We start from the raw sequence: 21,803 nt of genomic DNA on the forward strand, positions 1-21,803 counted from the left end.
TTCATGTTCCATCACCCTCAGCGCCTAGACGAGGACCCTTAGACAGAAGCTGCCAACAAGAGTCGGTAGCTAGCTAGTAGATGCACTGGGTCACCTACACGAAGAGGCACCAAGTACCCTTTATTACTTTGTACAAACTCATGTATGAGAAGTTATGGCATTTGGTTTTTGCTTTATTGTATTCTCAAAAAAGTCCAAACTGTGCAGAATGTCTCCTGCCCCCAAAACGAATTAAAGATGACACAAATTGTTAGAAATGGTGTCCGCTTTTTTCTTTTATTTAGAGGATATAATGGTTTCTGAGGTAATACATCCAGAACATACAACTGAAATCTCTATACAATTTCACAGGGGAGAAAAGTTTCCTTGAACATCTAGGCCACTAAAACTGAATACAGCACTGACAAAAACTATACAAGAACTAATCCTACAGAAACAAGTGTCAAAGTGTGGGCTTTACAATCAACTGTCATAATCCAAGTTCACCATCCCATACTTCCAGTTTTCTAAAAGACTTGTGTGAGCCAATGAAACCATACTGTTAGAACTCCAGGTTCAGTGTGGACAGGTAACCATGGTTACTTGCTGTGGTGGTAGAACCTCTGTCCACTCTGGGCATGGGGGATGAAGGAGAGGCGGGGAGCTGTTTGGGGAGAACTCTGAAAAGGTGCCTGGTGGACAAAAAGAAGAATTATGTATTCACTTTAAGGCAAACTTTGCACATTTGAAACAACCGAGCCATGACTAACATGATATTGCAGTCGATACATTAAAGACGTGTGCAACTGTTGGGATGCGTTCATACTGAAGACACACCCTGGCTTCTCTCTGGCTTTGGCTATGACCGCTTGGGTAAATTGTGCAAAAAGAACAATTACCTTTCCGTCTAATGCTCCTTACAGAAGTAAAGCAATAACCCACTCTAAGAGGGACTTGTTTCTGATGGGAGAGGTGGTTCAAAAGCGGCAAGTAAACCATAAGGGGTGGGGTGGGGGGGGACAGGTGGGGGGGTCAAGGGGTACCTTGGGACTGGGGATCTGGACAGCCATGGAGGGGGTGGGGAGAAGGCCAGCAGCGGATGCGTGGAGGGCTTGGGGGTGCATGGGTCTCAGGGCACCCTGAAACCAGGTTGTCCAGGGAAACACGGGAAAACAGCAAGAGGTAAGAACCAGCGTCCCGATTAGAAGCCACGCTTCTAACTACATTTAGCAATTCCCCCCCCCCCCTCCCCCCGGGGAACTCCCACCCACCGCTGTCCTTACCGCGTCAGTGAAGCCGGACTGTTGGTTGGCGTGTTCCAGCTGTTTCTGGAGAGGTATTCCGGCACCAGGGATGAATCCCGGCTGCGAGGTGAAGTGGCTGTGGACGGCGTAGCCGGTCTGCTGAAGGGGGAGGTACTGCATAGCCTGGAACGCAGAAGCACCTGGCCAGGACACACACACGTACGTGCACAGTCACACGGTGAAGACTCGTCAATACACGTTTGAGAACACTCCATTTTACAGTCGGAGGCACTGACATTCGACCGGCCCCGAAGAACGCACGCACCTCCTCTGATCTGAGAGCTGCCGGCGAAGCTGCCGGGTACAGACGGGCCAGGGGCGTAGCCGGAAGGGTGCTGCGTCTGGGCCGCCCCGTAGCTCTCGTGGACTGACTGGTTGCCGCCGAACTGACCGTGCTCCGCCGGGGCCGTGCTGAACCCAGGCTGGGTCTGGTAGTGCCGGCCCTGTGGGACGAGGAGAAAGGAACTGTCGTTTGCTGCCGCTTAGCGGCAAAGGGGGGAGGTGCTCGGAAACAACAACACAGAGGATTCAAATCCGGCTAGGGGCGAATCCTGGCGAACTCAATTTGTTTGCCATATTGCAGCTCTGATACAAGTGGAAGACAACGGCGACCTCCTGTGCATAGGTACGAAATGACATATGCAGAGGGCCCTCCAGTTACCACTTACCGGGATAACGGGTGTTGGAAACAACTGCTTACTGCGCTCCGACATTAGAGCCCCAGATCTGCTGTGACTGACCGGACTGCCTGGCAGGACAGAAACATCAGTAATGAAATGGAAGCGTGGCGGACGGAAAGAAAGGTGGTGGCATGTCAGAAGAAATTCACGGACACACCGCCTGCTGGGAATTGAGGATGTGTTTAAAGTAAACCGCTTGCGATAAATGCATCCGGTAATCCTCGATATATTTTGATGCAGTTTAAAAGTAACTGCTGATGTGTTAATACCTTTGAACAGGTAACCCTCACCTTGGATGTTGAGAAGATGCTGCCCTGTGTGCATGGCCAAACTGGGCTGATAGCTGGCTGACGTCAGTGTTGTGATGTCACTGCAGGAGAGGTACGAACAGGTGAAACGTTTATTCTAATGTTTAGCAAATTCTGATGCGATTCCCACTTCAGCCTGGGAGGGTTCCATTTCAATTATCGAAAGTGGCTTTTTTGCCTTGTTACCTTTCGGTCACAACCAGGCATATAAATAGGTTTCATCAAGCACACATTTCAAAAAATATCAATATAAAAGGAGAGGAAGTGGACTATGTGTGATGCACTCCAGGGGTCAGAGGCTCCTTTCACCTCTGCTCTTTTCTGCGTCTCTTCTCCTCTTCATGCAAGACCTTCTTCAGCTGAAGAAAGAGCTGATGCTTCTCCTCCTGAAGTCCCTGCAGTTTCTCCCCCATCTTCATAACCTTTGAAAAAGAAGAGGGAAAGAGAGACAAGATATGCAAGCTTAGCCGAGTAGCGTATTTCTCAGTAGTTCTTACCTGTATGCCTTTATTGCTTTCACTGACCTGTTCTTTGGTCTCCTCTAAGGACATCCTCTCCTCTATCTCCTTTGTCCTCTTTCTCTCTTCTTCCTCTTTCATCTTCTGTTCCATCATCTTGTCCACCTCTTCCTCCTCTGAGATTTGGAATTGAATTGACGTTTAGAGATGTCTACCAATTTCAATAACAAAATCATGGAACCAAAAGTGCTGGCGAGAAATGCAGTAGTCAAACTATGCTTTGTGATTACTCACCTTGTCTTTTGCGCTCCCTTTCTCTCATAATGTGCTTGTGAAGGGCTCTGGCCATGGCATTGGACAATTTCGGTCTGTCCAGCAGAGCAGGCATGGTGACAGGCAGCGGAGGGGCCAGCTGAATGAAAAAATATTTTTGAAACGCTTACATTCGGGCAATAGCAATGACAATAGCTCACAAGTACTAATATAGCACCTGACACGTCAGAACCGAAAAGAGAAATACATGCTATCCGATTGCATTCATTCACCACCAGCTAGCTATGTAAGGTTTCATTAAATAAGGCTGGTTTACCGATCTATAAAATAACAGCTAGCCAGCTAAATTGCTAACGCGATGAAGGGCCAGCAGGCGCGAAGTTGTAAACAGAGAACTTCGCTACCTTCGTCGCTCTCCGGGTCTTTCAATAGTAAACGTTCTTCTCCGTTTGGAGATTATTTAGCTTGGTTATTTAGTAAGATTACAAACCATAAAATGACAGTTTTCTTTAAAAAAAAAAAACCGGTGACTTAGTATTATGAATTTCGGATTAAAAAAAAGATTTACCCAAATGGTACACTTCCGATGTGAAAGAACGCTTCCGGTTTTACTTTGTTAACCTGGGAATTGTAGTTTCTTTCAGCATTTATTGCAGACCTTAAAAAACGAGTTTCTAATCAGACAAAGTTAGGTACTGAAATATTTGGACACTGACCAAGTTTTCATAATTTTGGCTCTGTACATCACCACATTGTATTTGAAATTAAACAACCGAGCAATTGAAGTGCAGACTTTCAGCTTTAATTCAAGGGGTTGAATACAAATATTGTATGAAACATTTAGGAATTGAAACCATTTTCATACACAGTCCCTTTATTTCATGGACTCAAATGTAATTGGACAAATAAACACAATCATAAATAAAATGTCAATTTTTAATCCTTTGTTGAGAATCCTTTGCAGACAATGACTGCTTTAAGTCTAAAAAGCATGGATCGCCCAATGCTGAGTTTCCTCCTTTTTGATGCTTTGCCAGGCCTTTACTGCAGCTTTCTTCAGTTGTTGTTTGTTTGTGGGTGTTTCTGCCTTAATTTGTCTTCAGCAAGTGAAATGCATGCTCAGTTGGGTTGAGATCAGGTGATTGACTCGGCCATTGCAGAATATTCCACTTCTTTGCCTTAAAAAAGTTGATTTCACAGCGTTTTAGGTCATTGTCCATCTGTAAAATGAAGTGCTGTACAATCAACTCTGCTGAATTTGGCCGAATCTGAGCAGACAATATATCCTTATGCACTTCAGAATTCATCTGCCGGTTTCTGTCTTCCGTCACATCACCAATAAACACTAGTGACCCAGTGCCATTGAAAGCCTCCAGTGTTTTACAGATGTGGTATGCTTCAGATCATGAGCAATTACAAGCCGTTTCCATACTTATTTCTTATCATTGTGATACAGGTTGATCTTAGTTTCCTCCGTCCAAAGAATGCTGTGCCAGAACTGGGGTGGCTTTTTTTAAAGGTTTTTTGGCAAACCTTTAGTCTGACCTTTCTATTCTTGAGACTTATGATTCACATTGTTGGTGAACCCTCCATATATAAGTCTTCTCTTTATGGTAGTCTTAGAAAATGATATGCCAACCTCCTGGAGTGTTCTTCACTTGGCTGGATGTCGTGAAGGGGTTTTTCCTTTACCATGAAAATTATCCTATTATCAGCCACCACTGTTGTCTTCCATGGACATCCAGGCCTTTTCATGTTGTAGAGCTCACCAGTGCATTCTTTTTTTCCCTCAGAATGTACCAAACTGTTGGTCTGAATGGCCTACCATGTCTGGAATGAGGCAGTGAAACTGATTTCCTCCACATCGGCTGTAATCTGCTTGGTAGTCAGTGCAGCAATGAAAATGACTCAATTTTGAAAGCTCAAGTGTGAATAGGACAATGGCCTGAAGTAATACACCAATGTGTTTTCTACACAGATTGCAGAAACCATTTTCCATGTGTTCACAATTCAGTAGTCAGGCAAAACAGGAAACTTAATTGGGCTTTTTAAATCACCTTTTATGAAGTATGATCATGAGTGGAGCTGTATACCAATAACAGCAATAACACAGCTGTATACAGAGTTCAAACTTTAAAAATAAAATAAAAGAAACATTAAAAAGTAAAATTTGCACAGAGCTTTACAATAACTTTCAGAAATTAAGCCAGCTAAAAATAATTACAATAATATCATAGTGGCAATCAAAATAATTTTAATCACTGAAAGCGAAGACACAGAGAGTGACTGTTCAGTCTGAATTCTATTGTACTCCTGTTAGATTTCAAATATACTGTCAAGACATTGTCTTACTACATTAAGAACAAACATCACTTCATTGCCAAACGAAACGTAGTTTAACTTGTGATTGTAGATCCTTAGTTACATATTTTTCCTTTTTCACATTTTAAATAATTACTGGTAAGTCTAAATCTAACAAATTTCAAAATGTCACCTATTTCAGCGTGATAAAGCACTACAAAACTGAAAACCACCTTGGAGACCTAGAAGCAAATACAATTCAGACTGTGGCAAGATTACTGGAGGAAACAAAAAATGGTTGAGGGAAGGGGAGGGTGGAAGTGCATCTGACGTCTTCGCTCTGGGAACCCTAGACTGCTGAGCTGGATGTAGCGTTTCAATGGAGACAGGGAGAAGACTCAGCGAGGAAGGAGAGAAGGTTCAGATTCCCGTTTGGCTGTCTCCATAGACACTCTCATCACTGTAGGCAATGTAGAGGAAAAAGTCCTCTTCGTGGTGCTCCTGAAAGACAAAGAGAGGGGTGTTGTATTAACTGACAAAACAAAGGGGGGAGACCACGGCAGCCCTGAACATCATCCCGGTAGAACCAGCAGCAGAGAGCCGGATCAGATGCTGATACCCAAGACAGTCATACCTGGTATAGCAGGCCCATGGTGGCAGAGGTGGGAGGGATGACGTTGTTTACAAAGAAAAATAAGGCGTCCTCGGCCCGCAGGTGGATTCGTTTTCGGATGAGGAAGTAAAACTGACCCACTGTGGCAAAGGGAAAGGAATTAGACTGTTACGGTTCTAAAGGTTGGTGACTCATGGGTGACATGACTGAAATACACTGTTGCCTACCTGTGAGGTCAGAGGGCACAAGGTATTTCTTCTTGTCAAGATCTCCTATCCTTGCTTTGGGGGCTTTTTCCACAATTACCTTAAATAAGGAGTAAAAAAATTTAATAATTATGAAGGGATAGACACTGCATGGTTATCCCGTTATGTAAAATGTGTTGTATACACAAATGCTTCTTTACACTAAGATCTATAATGAGGTCTTCAGTGGCACATTAACTGTCAACAACTATTGCACTGGTCAAGCTCATTCACTGCACATTTTGACGAAAGGGGATCTGAGAACATGTCCCACTGGTTATTCTCCAATGCAGGTGGTGTTTTTGTTAACATCTATTGGACCCCCTGGTATTCTACACAAATCCAGTTGCTTGAAAAAAGGCAGGACAAGTGAAGGGCTCAAATTCAACCAGATCTAACACAGAGAAGAACACGTCTCAGTGGTTAGTCCAAGACATGCATTCATTGCCTAAAACCCACTCCAAGAAAACAAGCCTACACCATCTTGGCCATTTATTTGGACAGTTAGGCCTCATCTCAGAAATAATGAAAATAACTTTTTTAGTGTCATCCTAGCCAGGTCAAAATGTATCATGCCAAAGAAAACACTGAAAATAAAAGAAAGAATCTATCGACATGTCAGCCAAAGACATGCATGGGGAGGGGTCTTAAAAATAATCCTTTACATGCTAAGTAAACAAGTTAACTACTTATAGACACCATGTCCAGGCTATTTAAGGTAACTTTACACTTATTTCAACATGCAAACCACTCCAACGTCTGTCAAAGGTTTTATTATTGCAAGTAGAAAATTACTATTGGCAAACCAAGTTGAGGTAGAAGGTTCGAGTATGGTTTTAATCAAAGAAAAAAGGTTATATTAAATTATAACTAGTTTTCATAAGGCCCCTTTCGGTACAATTAACAAAATCTACCATGTTCACAGCCTGCCGTACATCGAGTAAAAACAAAACTTAGATTCAATACAGACCAAAATATTGACTTACAACGTCTACCAATCAAACTGCGTTATGCCAACTGCCTAGTTATTTTAGCAGAAGCCATTACCAAGCTACAGTAAATTGTTGATGTTACTGACAGTACCTAGCTAACGTTAGTAAAGCGCCATACCACACGTCTTTGGCTTCATTGTGGAAAAATATAAACAACAATACATGGCTTGGTGAAATAAACAACATTACATGGCTTGGTGATGTTACATAAGGCTAACTAACGTTATATAATTCGACGTGTGAACATCATAAACCATATTCACCTAGAAATGATCGAATACTGACAAGCAAAATCATTGAGAGCAGTTAGCTAGGCTAGATGTTTGACGTTATCAATCTAGAATAACGCCAAAGAGCTGGCTGCTGTACTTACGGGCACCCTGTCCGGATACTTCTTCCTTATTTTCTCGCCCTCGGACCGTCTCTTCTCAAAGGGGTGCTCCTCTTTGTATTGAAATTTCATGGTAAAACAAATGTAGGCTGTCGGTAGTTCGATGTAAGATACTCGACAGTGTATAATCAAGCAACTACTCGTCGACACACGGATCAAGACAACAAACGTTAGCTAGCTTGATTGACTACAGCTGTGTTGTGCTCGGCCTCTGATTCTTTCCTAGTGCGACTGCGGCGGATGTATACAATAACAACGACGTGGAGGACGGCAAGTCGAATTCGCAAAAGAGTTTGCGCAACGCTCAGTCACAAGGCTTTTTAGAAACGCATAGGATTGGCGAAGAACACCAAGAACCGTTATCCATTTGTAGTTAATGTTTATTAATATTCAGCAAATATTGTGAATGCCAGGATTCCTTAACAAGCGAGTAGTATGTGTTTTGTTATTGTGGCAACATATTTATTATAAATAGTAGTTTCTTTCTTAACGTGAACTACTTTATTCCATACAACCAGCTGTGATGAGGCTACTGCCCTTGTCATATGACCCACCCACTGCAGTTTCTGACGCGTGTTTATTCAGTGTGGGTTCATTGCAGCATGTGAAGACTTTTAGAATAATGGGTGAAATCAATTAATGTTTTGACATAGAGTTTTTGCTATACTGGACTGTAAAACATCCCTAGCGATATTCCCAGGTCTATTCACGCTTTAGCAACCATTGTGTCAGGTAGCAGTTAGTATCTGCCAGTTACACAAGTGTAGGACATTTTGCGAGTCATGTTGCTGTTCTGTTTAAGGTTGCAGTCGATATAAAATGAACATGTTAAACATTATCTTCTCAAAGCAAAAAGTAATTCAGTAAGATTCAGATTTGTATTAATGGTAAGTTTATTAGTGCCAATGAAATTTGAGGGTCTTAATCAACATATCTGCTGTTTTTGTTGATTTGGCTAGCCTTTGAGTCATTTCAACCATTGCTTCCAAATAGACTTCGCAATCTAGGGTTTTCCAAACTGTCTAACCTGGTCTGAAAACGTTTTACCCGTCTGTGTATAATCCATCCAATGCTCAATCTACAGGCTTGCAACTAAAAGCTCCTAAATAAAGGAGATTTAATAAATCTGACCCTTTCAGGACTCATCAGTGACATCTACGCTGACCTTTAACTCTTACAAAAACAAACGACAGACACCAATTATTCTGGATAGACTTCCTTGAACCAGAATAGCATCAGATGTGCTTCAGAGGACGCATACCTTGACACTGACCATCCAGAGCCCGCCAGGAGTTGCTATCTGGGTTCATGATAAATCCCTTCTTAGTGTGCCAAAAAATATTCCAAGACATTAAACGTATACTTAGGCTATATGTTCATTGAGACTGTGGAGTATAACATGACAACTGTTCTAATTGCATTGGTAGGGTAGTTTGGGATTGTACGCCCATCCTAAGATCAATGTCTATTTACTGACACCAAAAAGGAAAGTTCAGTTATTATTGTGTTGAAGGTGGCTATGCTTAGGGTAATGATTATAAAGAAAAAATAAATGGCTAGGTGGTGGTGTCTTGCCCCATGTTACCCTAACAGTTTTATGATGGCATATTTTATGAAGGTATCTCAGTATATGTGGTATATTGCCAATACAGTGATTGCCAATGTAGTGCTTTACCTAGGCACACTGTTGTGCTTAAGAACATCTCTTAGCCATGGTATATTGAAGGTCTTCCATTTGCTTGAGCCTCAGTAACTGAGCAGCAGAGGGCAGTATTATGATTGCTTGTTTTTTTTCATCGACACTGTACAACTGTCCTGCTTTGCACAGTTGCACAAAATGTCAAAATATTTTGGGCATTTAATAAATGCAGTTTTGGTGAATGTAATTCTAAATATTCTACCACAACATTATTTTAAATGGCATATTTCTCCTGTGTTTGTGGTGATTCTTCAAACCCCATTGTTGGAGAAAATTATTGGTTCCTCCCCTCTGACCTCCAATCACCTTTGAGAAGGAACCATGAAAGAACATTTAAATGTGTGCCTTTACTCCTGAAAATGTTTTTGGTAAAACTTATATTGTATATATCTGGGTTTGAAATAATTAATAAAAAAAGTTTTGGGGGCACAGTAGCCGGGTTACTTGTTTCATTTGAATGCCATTTACCAATATTTTGAGATTATTGTTAATGGAATTGCCTGAAGCGTGACAGGACTAGGAAATACACCAGTGGTGAGGAAAAAGATACTAAGGGAAGACAACTGGCTACTATTCTGAACTGCCTAATAACCCAGTAGGGGTCATTTTAGAGGGAGTAGCAAGTGAAGTTGGAAGTCCCACCAAGGCCACATTTATATGCTGATGTCCATGCTAAAACTTGCTCTCTCCCACTTAAGTCCTCTGTGTATATCTATGTTGCAAACAAAGTAGAACATTAAGTACTTGCATACAGTGCTACCCATGTTTTCAGATGGCATAAGGGGACTAATAGATAAATGATACCTCAATCATTCTTGATACCTCTTGATCTCTTGTCACCTCTGCATGACCATTAGGAGTTATTAATCTTACCACACGAGGGAAAGTGTCAGAGAAGACAATGTACAAACTCCCTTAATAAAATGATATCACCAACAAAATAAAAAAAAACAACTTCTTCCCCTAATCCATACAGGTAGTTAAAATATATTATAACAAAAACATTTGTGCAATAGCAAGATGAGCCAATAAAAAAATATAATTTAGACATGCCCTTTACTAAGAGTATTTTCCTAGGATAGGCTGATCTTAAAAGGAGAGCCATGTAAAAATGGTCAATACTGACAAGTGTTTTATTAGTAACACAGACATGGGGACTGAGCCAAAAAGAAGCTGTCATGACTGGAGCCTTGACAGGACTGAAATTGTTCAAATGGCATTAAAAAGACAGGGGCGGACAATGATTCCAAAACAACCAGGGGCGTAGATGGTTGCGTGTTCTGCTTCAAATATGAAACAGCAGCAAAAAAAAGGGAAATCCCAGAAATTAAGTGCAAATCTCATACACTGAAATGATGCATCAGGAATATGATTTTCTATAATGTCGATATCCAGATACGTCATAGTTATGAAGGATTAGAAACTGATGTTCAAAGTGATTGGTTCCACCATCTACACATCTTTTCTTTCCAAATATTCAGTTCATTCATGCCACTCTCTTATCCTACAGAGGGTTCGGAGGAAATCGTTTGCGAGATTATTACTTCTAACTGAAAAATTTAAATCAGACTGCTTTATAATTCATTCAGACATTTCTGCTGTAACAAATCTTAATTGCATGAATTGGCCCGTCGTAACTCAAGCGTTGGTGCCCACTTGTAAGCAAATCACCCTGGTAGATCTACGGAGCCAAGAACACCCCTCAAATCACATTCAAATGTTATCAGTCAGTTTTCTCCTGTCCAGTTGCTCTGGGCCTCCTTATGTGAAGTCCAGTACTGACTTGAGATGCCGGTGGTGATCTGGTTGCAGAGTCCAGTGTAAGGAACACAGGACGCTTCGCTCCTCGCCCCTTTCGTTGATGTGACATCAGAAGTTAACCAAGACGAACGAACGCGAGCATTTTCCCAACTCATGTACACGAACGCAGCCCAACGCGTATGTACGCAGAGTCAGTATCCGGAACTTTAAGGCAGAGATACTCCACTATGTCTTGAAAAATATAAAAATCATACAACTAAAGAAAAATGAAAATCTAGCCCCCCTCCCCCCTCCCCCCCAGTTGTTTCCTGGTTCTTCAGATATCGCTCTCTTTTAGTTCTTCCGCATGTTTCTGCTGGGACCCTTCCCTGTTCCCTTCGGATAGGGGGTTGAGTGGAGAGGTTAAAGGTCCACTGCGCTGGAAACAGTGGAGCAATGGGAAATGGGCTTTAAAAACTGGGCCAATCAGCGAAAAACCCTTTCCGCAAAATCAGCCAATCACCAGAGCCGGTGCTGGTGGAGGTTCCGACTTAGGACGGACCGGACGTCAGCGGTGAACCTAAGAGAGAACAGTTGCAGGAGTTGTAAGGTACGGATTCTACACAATACTGTTACAACGGGTTAGTCAGCCCAAACGTACATGACTGTCATCCACTGAGATACTCACCTAAGGGCATCTAGCATAGGCAGCAGATTAAGGAGTGCTGTGTCACTGGGGTCACTGAACCAAGACTTAATAGGTATTGCGTTGTCTGGAAGGCAAACACAGAGACTCAAAAACAAAGGAGAGCACTTATGCATTTAAAAGTATGAATAAACCAATTTATGAGTTGCATAATTCTGGTAACTTGCCCACAATTTGTAGGTTTTCCAGAACATCTTGGGTTGGACAATGATTGAAAATACAATTAGGAAAGTAGGAAATCCTTGTAACCATTATTGTCAGATTTTGACACAAGGTAGCTAACTTGTATCTCCATGTTCCCTTTGCAATGGGATCATATCTACTGTAATAAAAACCACCAGGAAAAGAAAATCATGGACCAGTAACTTATGAACGGAATTGAACAAAATCATCACAGCAACTTTGCTGGTTTTCTGGCGGTAGATGTTGACGTGACTGTTAGCCACAGCTGGGGAACGGACATTTACATCAAAGGACTGGCGGTTCCTATAGACATATGGTTCCTATAGGAATGGTCAGGACCGATTGTTCCTAACCATTCCTATTGACAACAAAAAGACTTGGCAACAGAATAAACGATCAGATTTACTGAAAATATCAGAACTCATAAAAGTTATTTCCACTGGAAAATGTGTGTCTTTAGTATTGTTTGTTGGCAGATGTGGAATAAACGCTTCCGTTCTGAATATTACCTTAAAAATATATTTTATTGAAAGGACCTGGCTCAACCTTGATTCCCTGAGTCTTCTTGTTTTGTTTTCTATACATTCCTTGTCTTGTTTCCAAGGTAATGTATAGACAACATATGTGATTATCACTTATGTTACTCATAACATCTACAAAAGCATTTCATGTATATCTAGGGCATAAGTGATTACTGCTTGGTAGCTGCACTCCTACCCATATCCTCAAATGTTTATAACAAGGCAAATGACAGCTTCTATTGAAATACCATAATTGGATTGTGGGTTGTTTGTTTCCTAAAAACATGCAAGACCTGGTTGGCAACCATCCATCCCCACTAAGCTGACAGCAACTGGTTTGACAACATGCTTCTAGATTAAATAAATTTTCTGAAATCACCTCAGACTCGTCTTAAAAAGAACATACAAATGCATATAATGCACCGATCAGCCATAACACTATGACCACTGACAGGTGAAGCGAATCTCGTTATCATGGCACCTGTCAGCGGGTGGGATATATTAGGCAGCAAGTGAACATTCTGTTCATGTGTTAGAAGCAGGAAAAATTGGCAGGCGTTAGGATCTGAGCGACTTTGACAAGGGCCAAATTGTGATGGTTAGACGACTGGGTCAGAACATCTCCAAAACTGCAGCCCTTGTGGGGTGTTCCTGGTCTGCAGTGGTCAGTACGTATCAGAAGTGGTCCAAGGAAGGAAAAGCAGTGAACTTGCCAAACGGTCATAGGTGGTCATAAAGCTCACTGATGCTCATCCAACAGACAAGCTACTGTAGCTCAAATTGCTGAAAATGTTAATGCTGGTACTGATAGAAAAGTATCAGAACACACAGTGCATCGCAGTTTGTTGCATATGGGGCTGCGTAGCCGCTGACCAGTCAGGGTGCCCATGCTGACCCCTGTCCACTGCCAAAAGCGCCTACAATGGACACGTGAGCATCAGAAATGGCCCACGGAGCAATGGGAGAAGGTGGCCTGGTCTGGTGAATCACGTTTCCTTTTACATCACGTGGATGGCCGTGTGCGTGCGCGTCATTTACCTGGAGAACACATGGCACCAGGATGCACTATGGGAAGGAGGTGAGCCGGTGGAGGCAGTGTGATGCTTTGGGTAATGTTCTGCAGGGAAACCTTGGGTCCTGCCCTTCATGTGGATGTTACTTTGACACGTACCACCTAAGCATTGTTGCAGACCATGTGCACCCTTTCATGGCAACGGTATTCCCTGGTGGCATTGGCCTCTTTCAGCAGGATAACGCGCCCTGCCACAAAGCAAAAATGGTTCAGGAATGTTTTGAGGAACACAACAAGTTCAAGGTGTTGACTTGGCCTCTAAATTCCCCAGATCTCAATCCAATCGAGCCTCTGTGGGATGTGCTGGACAAACAGGTCCAATCCATGGAGGCCCCACCTCGCAACTTACAGGACTTAAAGGATCTGCTGCTAATGTCTTGGTGCCAGATACCACAGCACACCTTCAGAGGTCTAGTGGAGTCCATGCTTCAATGGGTCAGGGCTGTTTAGGCGGCAAAAAGGGGACCTACACAATATTAGGCAGGTGGTCATAATGTTATGGCTGATCAGTGTGTATAGCAAATAATAACAGAGGTGGATGTTTCTAATGTTTAGTGTTTTAGGTCACTGGTTTGAATCCCCAACTGACAAACTAAAATATTTGTTGTGTCCTATAGTGTCTAGTTTTCCCCTATATGTTGCTCGGGATAACCGCGATCTGCATAGTGATTTAAATCTATTAGCAACAGACATATAACAAGATAATTACAACATGTGTTATATAGCAGTCATACGAGTGTGTGAATGTTTCACCTGGATGGCTCCTGTAAGCTCCAGGCGAGTTGTCCAAGATGACAATACTAGACAGGTCATCGTGTACGACAGACAGGTCTTTAATATAACTACCTAGATCCAACGTACAATGCTGCAGACACAGGGAAAAGACAGAGTGTAAGCAAATACATCATTGAACCGATAATGAGTTACTAACCTACTAAAGTGCTTTCCACAGACTCTCAAAGCTTTGGACGAGCAAAACACGAATTCTGACCGTGAACTGAGAACAACACGTTGAACACCAAACTCTCCAAATAGGGCAAATTCTGGAAAAACAGCCTAATCTTAACATTAATGGGCTTCTCCTCTTCCCTTCTGTGTGACCCCAGAAAACCCAGCGCACAACTTTCAGAACAGAATCCAGCTGCCCCTAAGTGCGAGTCCTCGTCCACACTACTGCTGTATTCCTATTTACCTCATGCTTCAGGCAACCCATGAAACAATGCTCTCAAAAGACCAAGAATAGGCAGCAAAATGAAAAGCCGGTGCTGTGTCCAGACGCGTTTATAGCCCAAAGGGATACCTGTCTGTAGTATCTGCGTTTCAGGATGTTCCTGTTGTTGTCCAGCTTGTCTGCCACCGCCGATCCGTAGATCTCCATACTGGCCGTGAACACCACCAGCTCATACCACTGGCTGACCTGTAAGGATGACACGCTCTCAGTTAGCCAAAGAACCGGTCAAACATAACCGAGCAACGCTGATGACAGCAAAAAAGACAGTTCACGAGGGGAAAGCGGCAAACTTATACTCACCACTTCTAAAAAGAAGTCGACGTGTGGCCTTTTATGTACAAAAAACCTGACAGGGTGCTTGTCAATTACTACCTGCAAGAAGGAGAAGAGCGGGCGCTTAGAAAACAGGCGTCGTCAACATGTGTCCAGGTATACTCGCCCACCAGGGCCACCGCACGTTCACCTTGAGGATGAAGTCTGGGGGCGTGCCTGGTCTCACAGTGGGCCTGAGGACCCCGTCGTGGTGAGAGTGGATGAGCGTCTCATCTAGATCTAGCACCAGAATCTTCCTCTTCACGGCATCTGAATATCAAACACACACACACACACACAAACACACACAAACATGTTTACTCAGCCATGAAAATGGGGGACACCAAAGTTGATGGTCCTTGAAAAAGTCCTAATGGCACTGACCCTAACCTTAGCCCTAATTGTAACTTTTGCCATAAACCTAAAACTAATCCAAAATTGACTTGCCAAAATTGGGACAGGAAAAAAGCCCTGATTAGTCAAATGTTTCTGGTTTGACCAGAAACACTGGGTAAATGTTTGTCCCCATAACATAGTTAGGTTAAAAAACATGCAGACAGACACGCTACTTGTTGCCAAACATGCATGTGCTTTACCAGGCACTAAACAGAGCCGGGTTCTATTTGAGACCTTTGACCCCCGGCGAGTCCGACCTCATCCAAACGGGCCAATACAAGACGAACAAGTGGGATTACTGAAAAGGTAGCTTGGTTTCATGCAGATATGTTGTCTTTAGATACACAGGTATGACTGTATGCCTACCTGCCGCTGTTTCATCTACACCTGCCGCTGTTTCATCTACACCTGCCGCTGTTTCATCTACACCTGCCGCTGTTTCATCTACACCTGCCGCTGTTTCATCTACACCTGCCGCTGTTTCATCTACACCTGCCGCTGTTTCATCTACAACTGCCGCTGTTTGCATGTGATGATTTATTTTCCCGCGTTGAAAAGGTTAAAGTTCTTTCTTGGAAGACTAGTCTACAGGTATTATTGAACAGTGACCTAAAGCGGAAGCTCACTTATTTTTCCTTGGTTTTATTTTTCTGTTATTATTTGGTTGTAGTTGACAAGCCAAAACAGTAGATTTGTTTTGTTTCTTTACAAAGAAAATTGGTCGGCATCCCTTGCCACTGGCCACAACGCAATATGAAAATGTGTCCAGGCGCAAAGTAAAACCGCTATAAAGTGAAAAAAACAAAGACTCTGAACCGACTCATATTTAGCATGCATGATAATATTATTCTGGAAAACACCTACACATTTAATTATTTTTTATTTTCCCATAAATCCATTTTGGCATATTAACCAAATCAAACTTAGATTTATTGTATAGTGGCCACATTCCTTAAGTAATAGGATTTGGTTTGGAACATTTCATATCCATTGCATCATAGACCTTTTTATATCAGTGTTTCTCCAACCATTCCCCCAGCTATTCCATGTATTAGATGTAATTCCTGAGCTAGCATGGCGAACTGGAAAGATCCAATGGGCAGGCAGGGGACGGGCAGGGGACGGGCAGCTGTCGAGCAGCGCCGTCGTGAGATAAAATCACCAGGGGCTCGACCCCGAAAACTGTCTGGAGAGACAAATGGGCAGGTGGAGGCAGGAGATAGCGGTTCCCGCCACAGTGACTCCTGACTGTCAGGACCTTCCTTACTTGATACAGGTGAGTTATTTCAGGGCTAAGGCTCTGGGTCCTCTGGAGAGGCTGGACTACAATGCATTAAGTACTGTGGTCACTCATTTGAGGGCCACTTTTCTCCATATCGAAATAAAAACATACAGCAATGGGGTATTGCCTACCAGTAACGTGAAATAAAAACTAATTTGGCACATGGGACAGGCATAATGCGGTTGGGGTCAGTGTGTGTACAGTGACCAAACTGGGTCCAATTTCCTGGGATGCAGGAAGGACAGAGGGGGATAGGAGAGGATGGAGGGATGGGTGTACTCACTCAATCTGTTTCTGGAGATGGGGGACAGGGGAAGAGTGTCATACCGCACTGTCTGGTACTGGATAACCTGCAACAAGGAAGAAAGTCAGACACACAGAGAGAGAGAGAGAGAGAGAGAGAGAGAGAGAGAGAGAGACAGACACACACACACACAAAGAGAGGGAGAGACAGACACACACACACAAAGAGAGGGAGAGACAGACACACACACACAAAGAGAGGGAGAGACACACACACACACACAAAGAGAGGGAGAGACACACACACACACACACAAAGAGAGGGAGAGACACACACACACACAAAGAGAGACACAGAGAGAGACACAGAGAGAGACACAGAGAGAGGGAGAGAGAGACACACACAAAGAGAGGGAGAGAGAGAGACACAGAGAGAGGGAGAGAGAGACACACACAAAGAGAGGGAGAGAGAGACACACACAAAGAGAGGGAGAGAGAGACACACACAAAGAGAGGGAGAGAGAGACACACACAAAGAGAGGGAGAGAGAGACACACACAAAGAGAGGGAGAGAGAGACACACAAAGAGAGGGAGAGAGAGACACACACAAAGAGAGGGAGAGAGAGACACACACAAAGAGAGGGAGAGAGAGACACACACAAAGAGAGGGAGAGAGAGACACACAAAGAGAGGGAGAGAGAGACACACAAAGAGAGGGAGAGAGAGACACACACAAAGAGTGGGAGAGAGAGACACACACAAAGAGAGGGAGAGAGAGACACACACAAAGAGAGGGAGAGAGAGACACACACAAAGAGAGGGAGAGAGAGACACACACAAAGAGAGGGAGAGAGAGACACACACAAAGAGAGGGAGAGAGAGACACACACAAAGAGAGGGAGAGAGAGAGACACACAAAGAGAGACACAGAGAGAGACACAGACACACAAAGAGAGGGAGAGAGAGACACACACAAAGAGAGAGACACAGAGAGAGAAAGACACAAACACACACACACAAAGAGAGAGACACACAAAGAGAGGGAGAGAGAGACACACACACACACACAAAGAGAGAGACACAGAGAGAGAAAGAGAGAGAGACACAAACACACACACACACACACACACACACACAAAGAGAGAGAGAGACACACACACACAACGTTTGGTTACTGCTGTTTTGTCCGCGGACGACTAGGTACATACAGATAGACAGCACCTTAAACTGTCAAGAGACAACAGAATGCGAGACATTGTTGGTCCACAATGTACACTTACACATCATTTTAAAATCGAGATGGTGGAGTTCTTCATTCCAGTTCTGATTTCTTCTCTTAACACATATGGACCCAGAACTTAAGCATCTGATCAATTACACAGTACTTCCGTTCAGGGTTAACCAAGACTATGGAAGTTACATTAATTATGAAAAATAAAACAGAAGAATCTATTTAAAAACAAATCTAGTGCCTCAAACCTCACTGAGTAAAATCCTTTATAATTCCATTGTCTGCTCCCAAATTGTAGTGTATAATTGAGTGTATAAAACTAGGCCTACATATCCATAGAAATATAATGGTAATATAAAAAAAAAATTAAGAATGCAGGATTTTTATTTTATTAATTTACATTATTCATTGTAATCACAACATCAAATTATTGAACTCTGATTTGAATTAATATAAAAATGGCCACAAGACATCATCCACAGAACTTGGGCCCTTTTCCTCAATTGCCCTCCACTTCCTCCTTTTGGAAAAACGTTGAATTCATGCTTTATCATAAGGATGTATGTAAATAAATCAGTTTGAACAGGAACACCGGTCACCGGGAGGAGTGGCTGATGCACCAGGGACAGGTCGTCAAGCCGTCAACTGGTTTGGCTCAACCTCTCTGTTTTCTACTAGTTGCTGTCAGCAATAATCTATTATTTATTTTTTTGCCATTTACTTCATCCCTTGATGTTTGTCAAATATGAATGTTAATCTGAATCGAGAGGGACCCGGACCGGCCGAGAGGGACAGGGACCGGCCGAGAGGGACAGGGACCGGCCGAGAGGGACCCGGACCGGCCGAGAGGGACCCGGACCGGCCGAGAGGGACAGGGACCGGCCGAGAGGGACAGGGACCGGCCGAGAGGGACAGGGACCGGCCGAGAGAATTCCACTTGAAATGGACTGTCCAGTAGGCCCACAACTAAGTTGCTACATATTTCATCAGCATTACCTGCATATCGTGAAAAACTCCAGGGAGAAACGACTTGTATGTCATATATCCATAAAACCGAATCTATATAGTTTGGGATTTTTATGCTTCATTGTACAGAAGCTGTTGGGAATGCGAGGCTCGGGTCTCTCACTGAAAGAACCAAAGGCCAGATTCAAACCATACTGCAGTGGTACGTGAATTCCAGACAGACTGTCTTAGACCGCTGTGCCTGGGCCACATCAGGACCCCAGTTAACGGGGAATTAGTGACCGCTCATTGCAGATGACAGACATCAGACTGAGAAGCGTTACACCTCCGCCTCATTGTCCTGTTCTCCATGAGGTCTATATATAGAACCCCCGGCAGGACGCCGGGGGTCACTGGAACAGAGGTCCAAGTTGAAAAGGGAGACTGACTGGACCTGGTCCCAGGCTTTGCAGAGCTTGGCACGGCTTTACCAGGCCTACAGACAGACCAGTTTGTGAGCAACTGGTGAAAGCCAGCGCTACTGATGTCCCCCTCAGGGAACAGGGAAACCCTCTAGCAGCCCTCCGCCATTCGCCCTCCACCACTCGTCTTCAAGATTCTGCCTTCCCCCCCCCAATGAAGTGGGTGCCGTGCGGTGTTCCGCAGCCAGTGTGTAATGTCTTGCTAGTTAGCGTGGGGGCTAGCTATACCCCTTCATTAACTGAGGATTTGGTCACAGACCAGCCAACACGTACAGGTGGGCTGCTCCCAAACAGACTCTAACGAAGATTATGACGCAGCTGGCTTATCAGTTGTCTGGCACACGTCAGATTAAGGACCGGCGGGCATGCCTGTGTTTACATGGTCCACAGGCCAACTTTGGTTACGACAGGTGTAGAAGACACAAGTCATTCTGGGTAATGTGCCGCAGTGGAGGCCGGAGTCGGGCCACACCAGGGTGTCATCTCCAGTGTGTGAATGAGCAGCCCGGTTCAGTGAGACAGCCAGACAGTGAAAACACCACCAGCTTGGTAGTTGCAAGACAACCAGCACACCTGCAATATCACACACATGAGCTCTTCCTTCATCACGCTCACAACCATAGAGGCTGTACAGGAGGAAATAGGTTGCCACTTGAGCCGGGTTTCCATCAAGCTATTATAACAGGGTCATCAAGGAACCAGTAATTTTGACCAGTGTCGTAGGGATCGTGCACACCTCATGGCCTTCCCAAGATACTTCTCTTTGTCATCAGAACATTCACGTAACACTAGGCTATAGTAGGTGGCTACAAAAGTAACCCAGTAGGAATGGTTCGGTCAACAAATGACAGAATGAGAAGGAGTTGAGTTGATTGACAAGCCCCATCTGGAGAGCATTTCAAGGCATGCTTTTACCCTTAGGCGCCTATCACTATCTACGCGTCTTAGTGACATTTGCACACGTAGATCTATTCTACACTTTTGCGCCCCTATACCTTTGGAACAGACTTCATATGGCAATCTGCTTGAGATGATTGCTTCGGACGTGAGGTTGATTAAATTTTAGGTTTGTGACAGTTCTATGACAGCAGTAACCAAGACATGGTGACGTTTGTGTGGATGTCCCAGACACACAAGACCAACTCCAGACAATGTAAACACACGTGACTTGAAAGGCCCAGTTGGTTTAAACAATTAATACTCACGGTGCGTAGATGCTTCCTGAGAATGTATAAAACGAAGCCCCATATTCTGGACGTTACACCCAGGAAAGTGCGGATGCCAAGTAGACACTGTCTGGTCTTCAGCATATCGGCGACCACACAAGGACCCACACAGGAACAGGACGTTGAACGGACTAAAAGTTAATCCTCTCAGTCTCAGCTAAGTTGACCAATCTGGTTCGGCTTCGGGTCCAAAGAGTCCAACCGATATAACCTCTCCAAAACGAACCAATCGCGTCCAAATCTACAAGACTAACGTAAGACCGAGCAAACGTGTGAGTGCCTCTGCACGCTTGCTGCACAACTCTCATCGATTGGAATGCATTGCCATTGTGTAGTAGAATAACGTTATAAAAACACGACCGAAAACCTACGTAAACAATTGCACCAAGACAATTATCGAACTGGTCAGCGGGCTACCAACTAGATAACTAGTTAGCTGAACAGTCTGTACACAGTGTGCCACACACCCGTCTCTCCAAGCTACTGTACTGTAGCGTATGTTAGCTGGTTATCAGCTAGCTGCTAGCTCGGTAGGTTGACCACCTTGAACCCTTGGAGAAAAATATCTAAAAACTTTCTGTCTATGAAATTTGAAAGCGGTAATTAATACGCGTATGTAGTCCGTGTTAAATTTACAAAAATAATGTCTTGAAACAAGCAAAAGTCAAACAGTCAGCCTAAAAACTGCTTGCAGTTTACAGCAAATCCGGAATCGAACTGCGAGCCGCCATCGCCGCCTACCCGTCACTTCCGCGCGAGAAGTCTTCTCACCCCCATTCGAAAATAACTGTGGCGCGCAGCACGTACCCGTAGAAAACATAAACTGAGAAGGCGATTATCAATTAGAATTAGAAACGTGTATTTTCGCCCATGTCGGTTTCGGTCCACTAAATGCTGTGATATTGATTTTAACCCTGAACAAACAGTGGTGAAAGATGCAAGTGATTAACAAAACGTTCTATATTATCCTTGATAAGCTGTTTACACTG

The 21,803-nt window shown here is 43.6% G+C and overlaps 3 protein-coding genes across 8 annotated transcripts; all 3 read right to left on the bottom strand.

Moving 5' to 3' along the window:
• Window positions 1-257: 257 nt before the first annotated feature.
• Window positions 258-3,658, bottom strand: LOC105020673 (G protein pathway suppressor 2). 5 transcript variants are annotated; one of them, XM_010887873.4, is made up of 10 exons: window positions 3,571-3,658; window positions 3,024-3,141; window positions 2,796-2,905; window positions 2,581-2,693; window positions 2,254-2,333; window positions 1,952-2,031; window positions 1,549-1,726; window positions 1,263-1,423; window positions 1,023-1,118; window positions 258-671 (listed from the first exon to the last, which is right to left on the bottom strand). In XM_010887873.4, exons 2-10 carry the CDS (start codon window positions 3,115-3,117, stop codon window positions 579-581), a joined length of 1,005 nt encoding a protein of 334 aa, XP_010886175.1. In that variant the 5' UTR covers window positions 3,118-3,141; window positions 3,571-3,658; the 3' UTR covers window positions 258-578. The 5 variants fall into 5 exon arrangements, with proteins under 5 accessions (XP_010886175.1, XP_010886173.1, XP_010886174.1 ...); XM_010887871.4 differs by having other exon boundaries at window positions 3,493-3,582; XM_010887872.4 differs by lacking the exon at window positions 3,571-3,658 and adding an exon at window positions 3,407-3,539.
• Window positions 3,659-5,043: 1,385 nt separating this feature from the next.
• Window positions 5,044-7,779, bottom strand: gabarap (GABA type A receptor-associated protein). The gene is given in 4 exon segments (NM_001304256.1): window positions 5,044-5,804; window positions 5,938-6,056; window positions 6,144-6,222; window positions 7,527-7,779. Coding segments are annotated over 4 exon segments (369 nt in total). The 5' UTR covers window positions 7,617-7,779; the 3' UTR covers window positions 5,044-5,723.
• A 2,583-nt stretch (window positions 7,780-10,362) lies between these two features.
• Window positions 10,363-21,607, bottom strand: LOC105020669 (CTD nuclear envelope phosphatase 1A). Of its 2 annotated transcripts, XM_020043602.3 has the most exons (9): window positions 21,282-21,607; window positions 20,794-21,063; window positions 16,970-17,036; window positions 15,160-15,278; window positions 14,997-15,068; window positions 14,766-14,882; window positions 14,219-14,330; window positions 11,672-11,756; window positions 10,363-11,563 (listed from the first exon to the last, which is right to left on the bottom strand). In XM_020043602.3, the coding sequence occupies exons 2-9, from the start codon at window positions 20,896-20,898 to the stop codon at window positions 11,503-11,505; spliced, it is 738 nt and encodes a 245-aa protein (XP_019899161.1). In that variant the 5' UTR covers window positions 20,899-21,063; window positions 21,282-21,607; the 3' UTR covers window positions 10,363-11,502. The 2 variants fall into 2 exon arrangements, with proteins under 2 accessions (XP_019899161.1, XP_028973791.1); XM_029117958.2 differs by having other exon boundaries at window positions 20,794-21,607.
• Between the last annotated feature and the right edge of the window lie 196 nt (window positions 21,608-21,803).

Source organism: Esox lucius, chromosome 24, assembly GCF_011004845.1.
Source record: "Esox lucius isolate fEsoLuc1 chromosome 24, fEsoLuc1.pri, whole genome shotgun sequence".
Classification (NCBI taxonomy): Eukaryota; Metazoa; Chordata; class Actinopteri; order Esociformes; family Esocidae; genus Esox; species Esox lucius.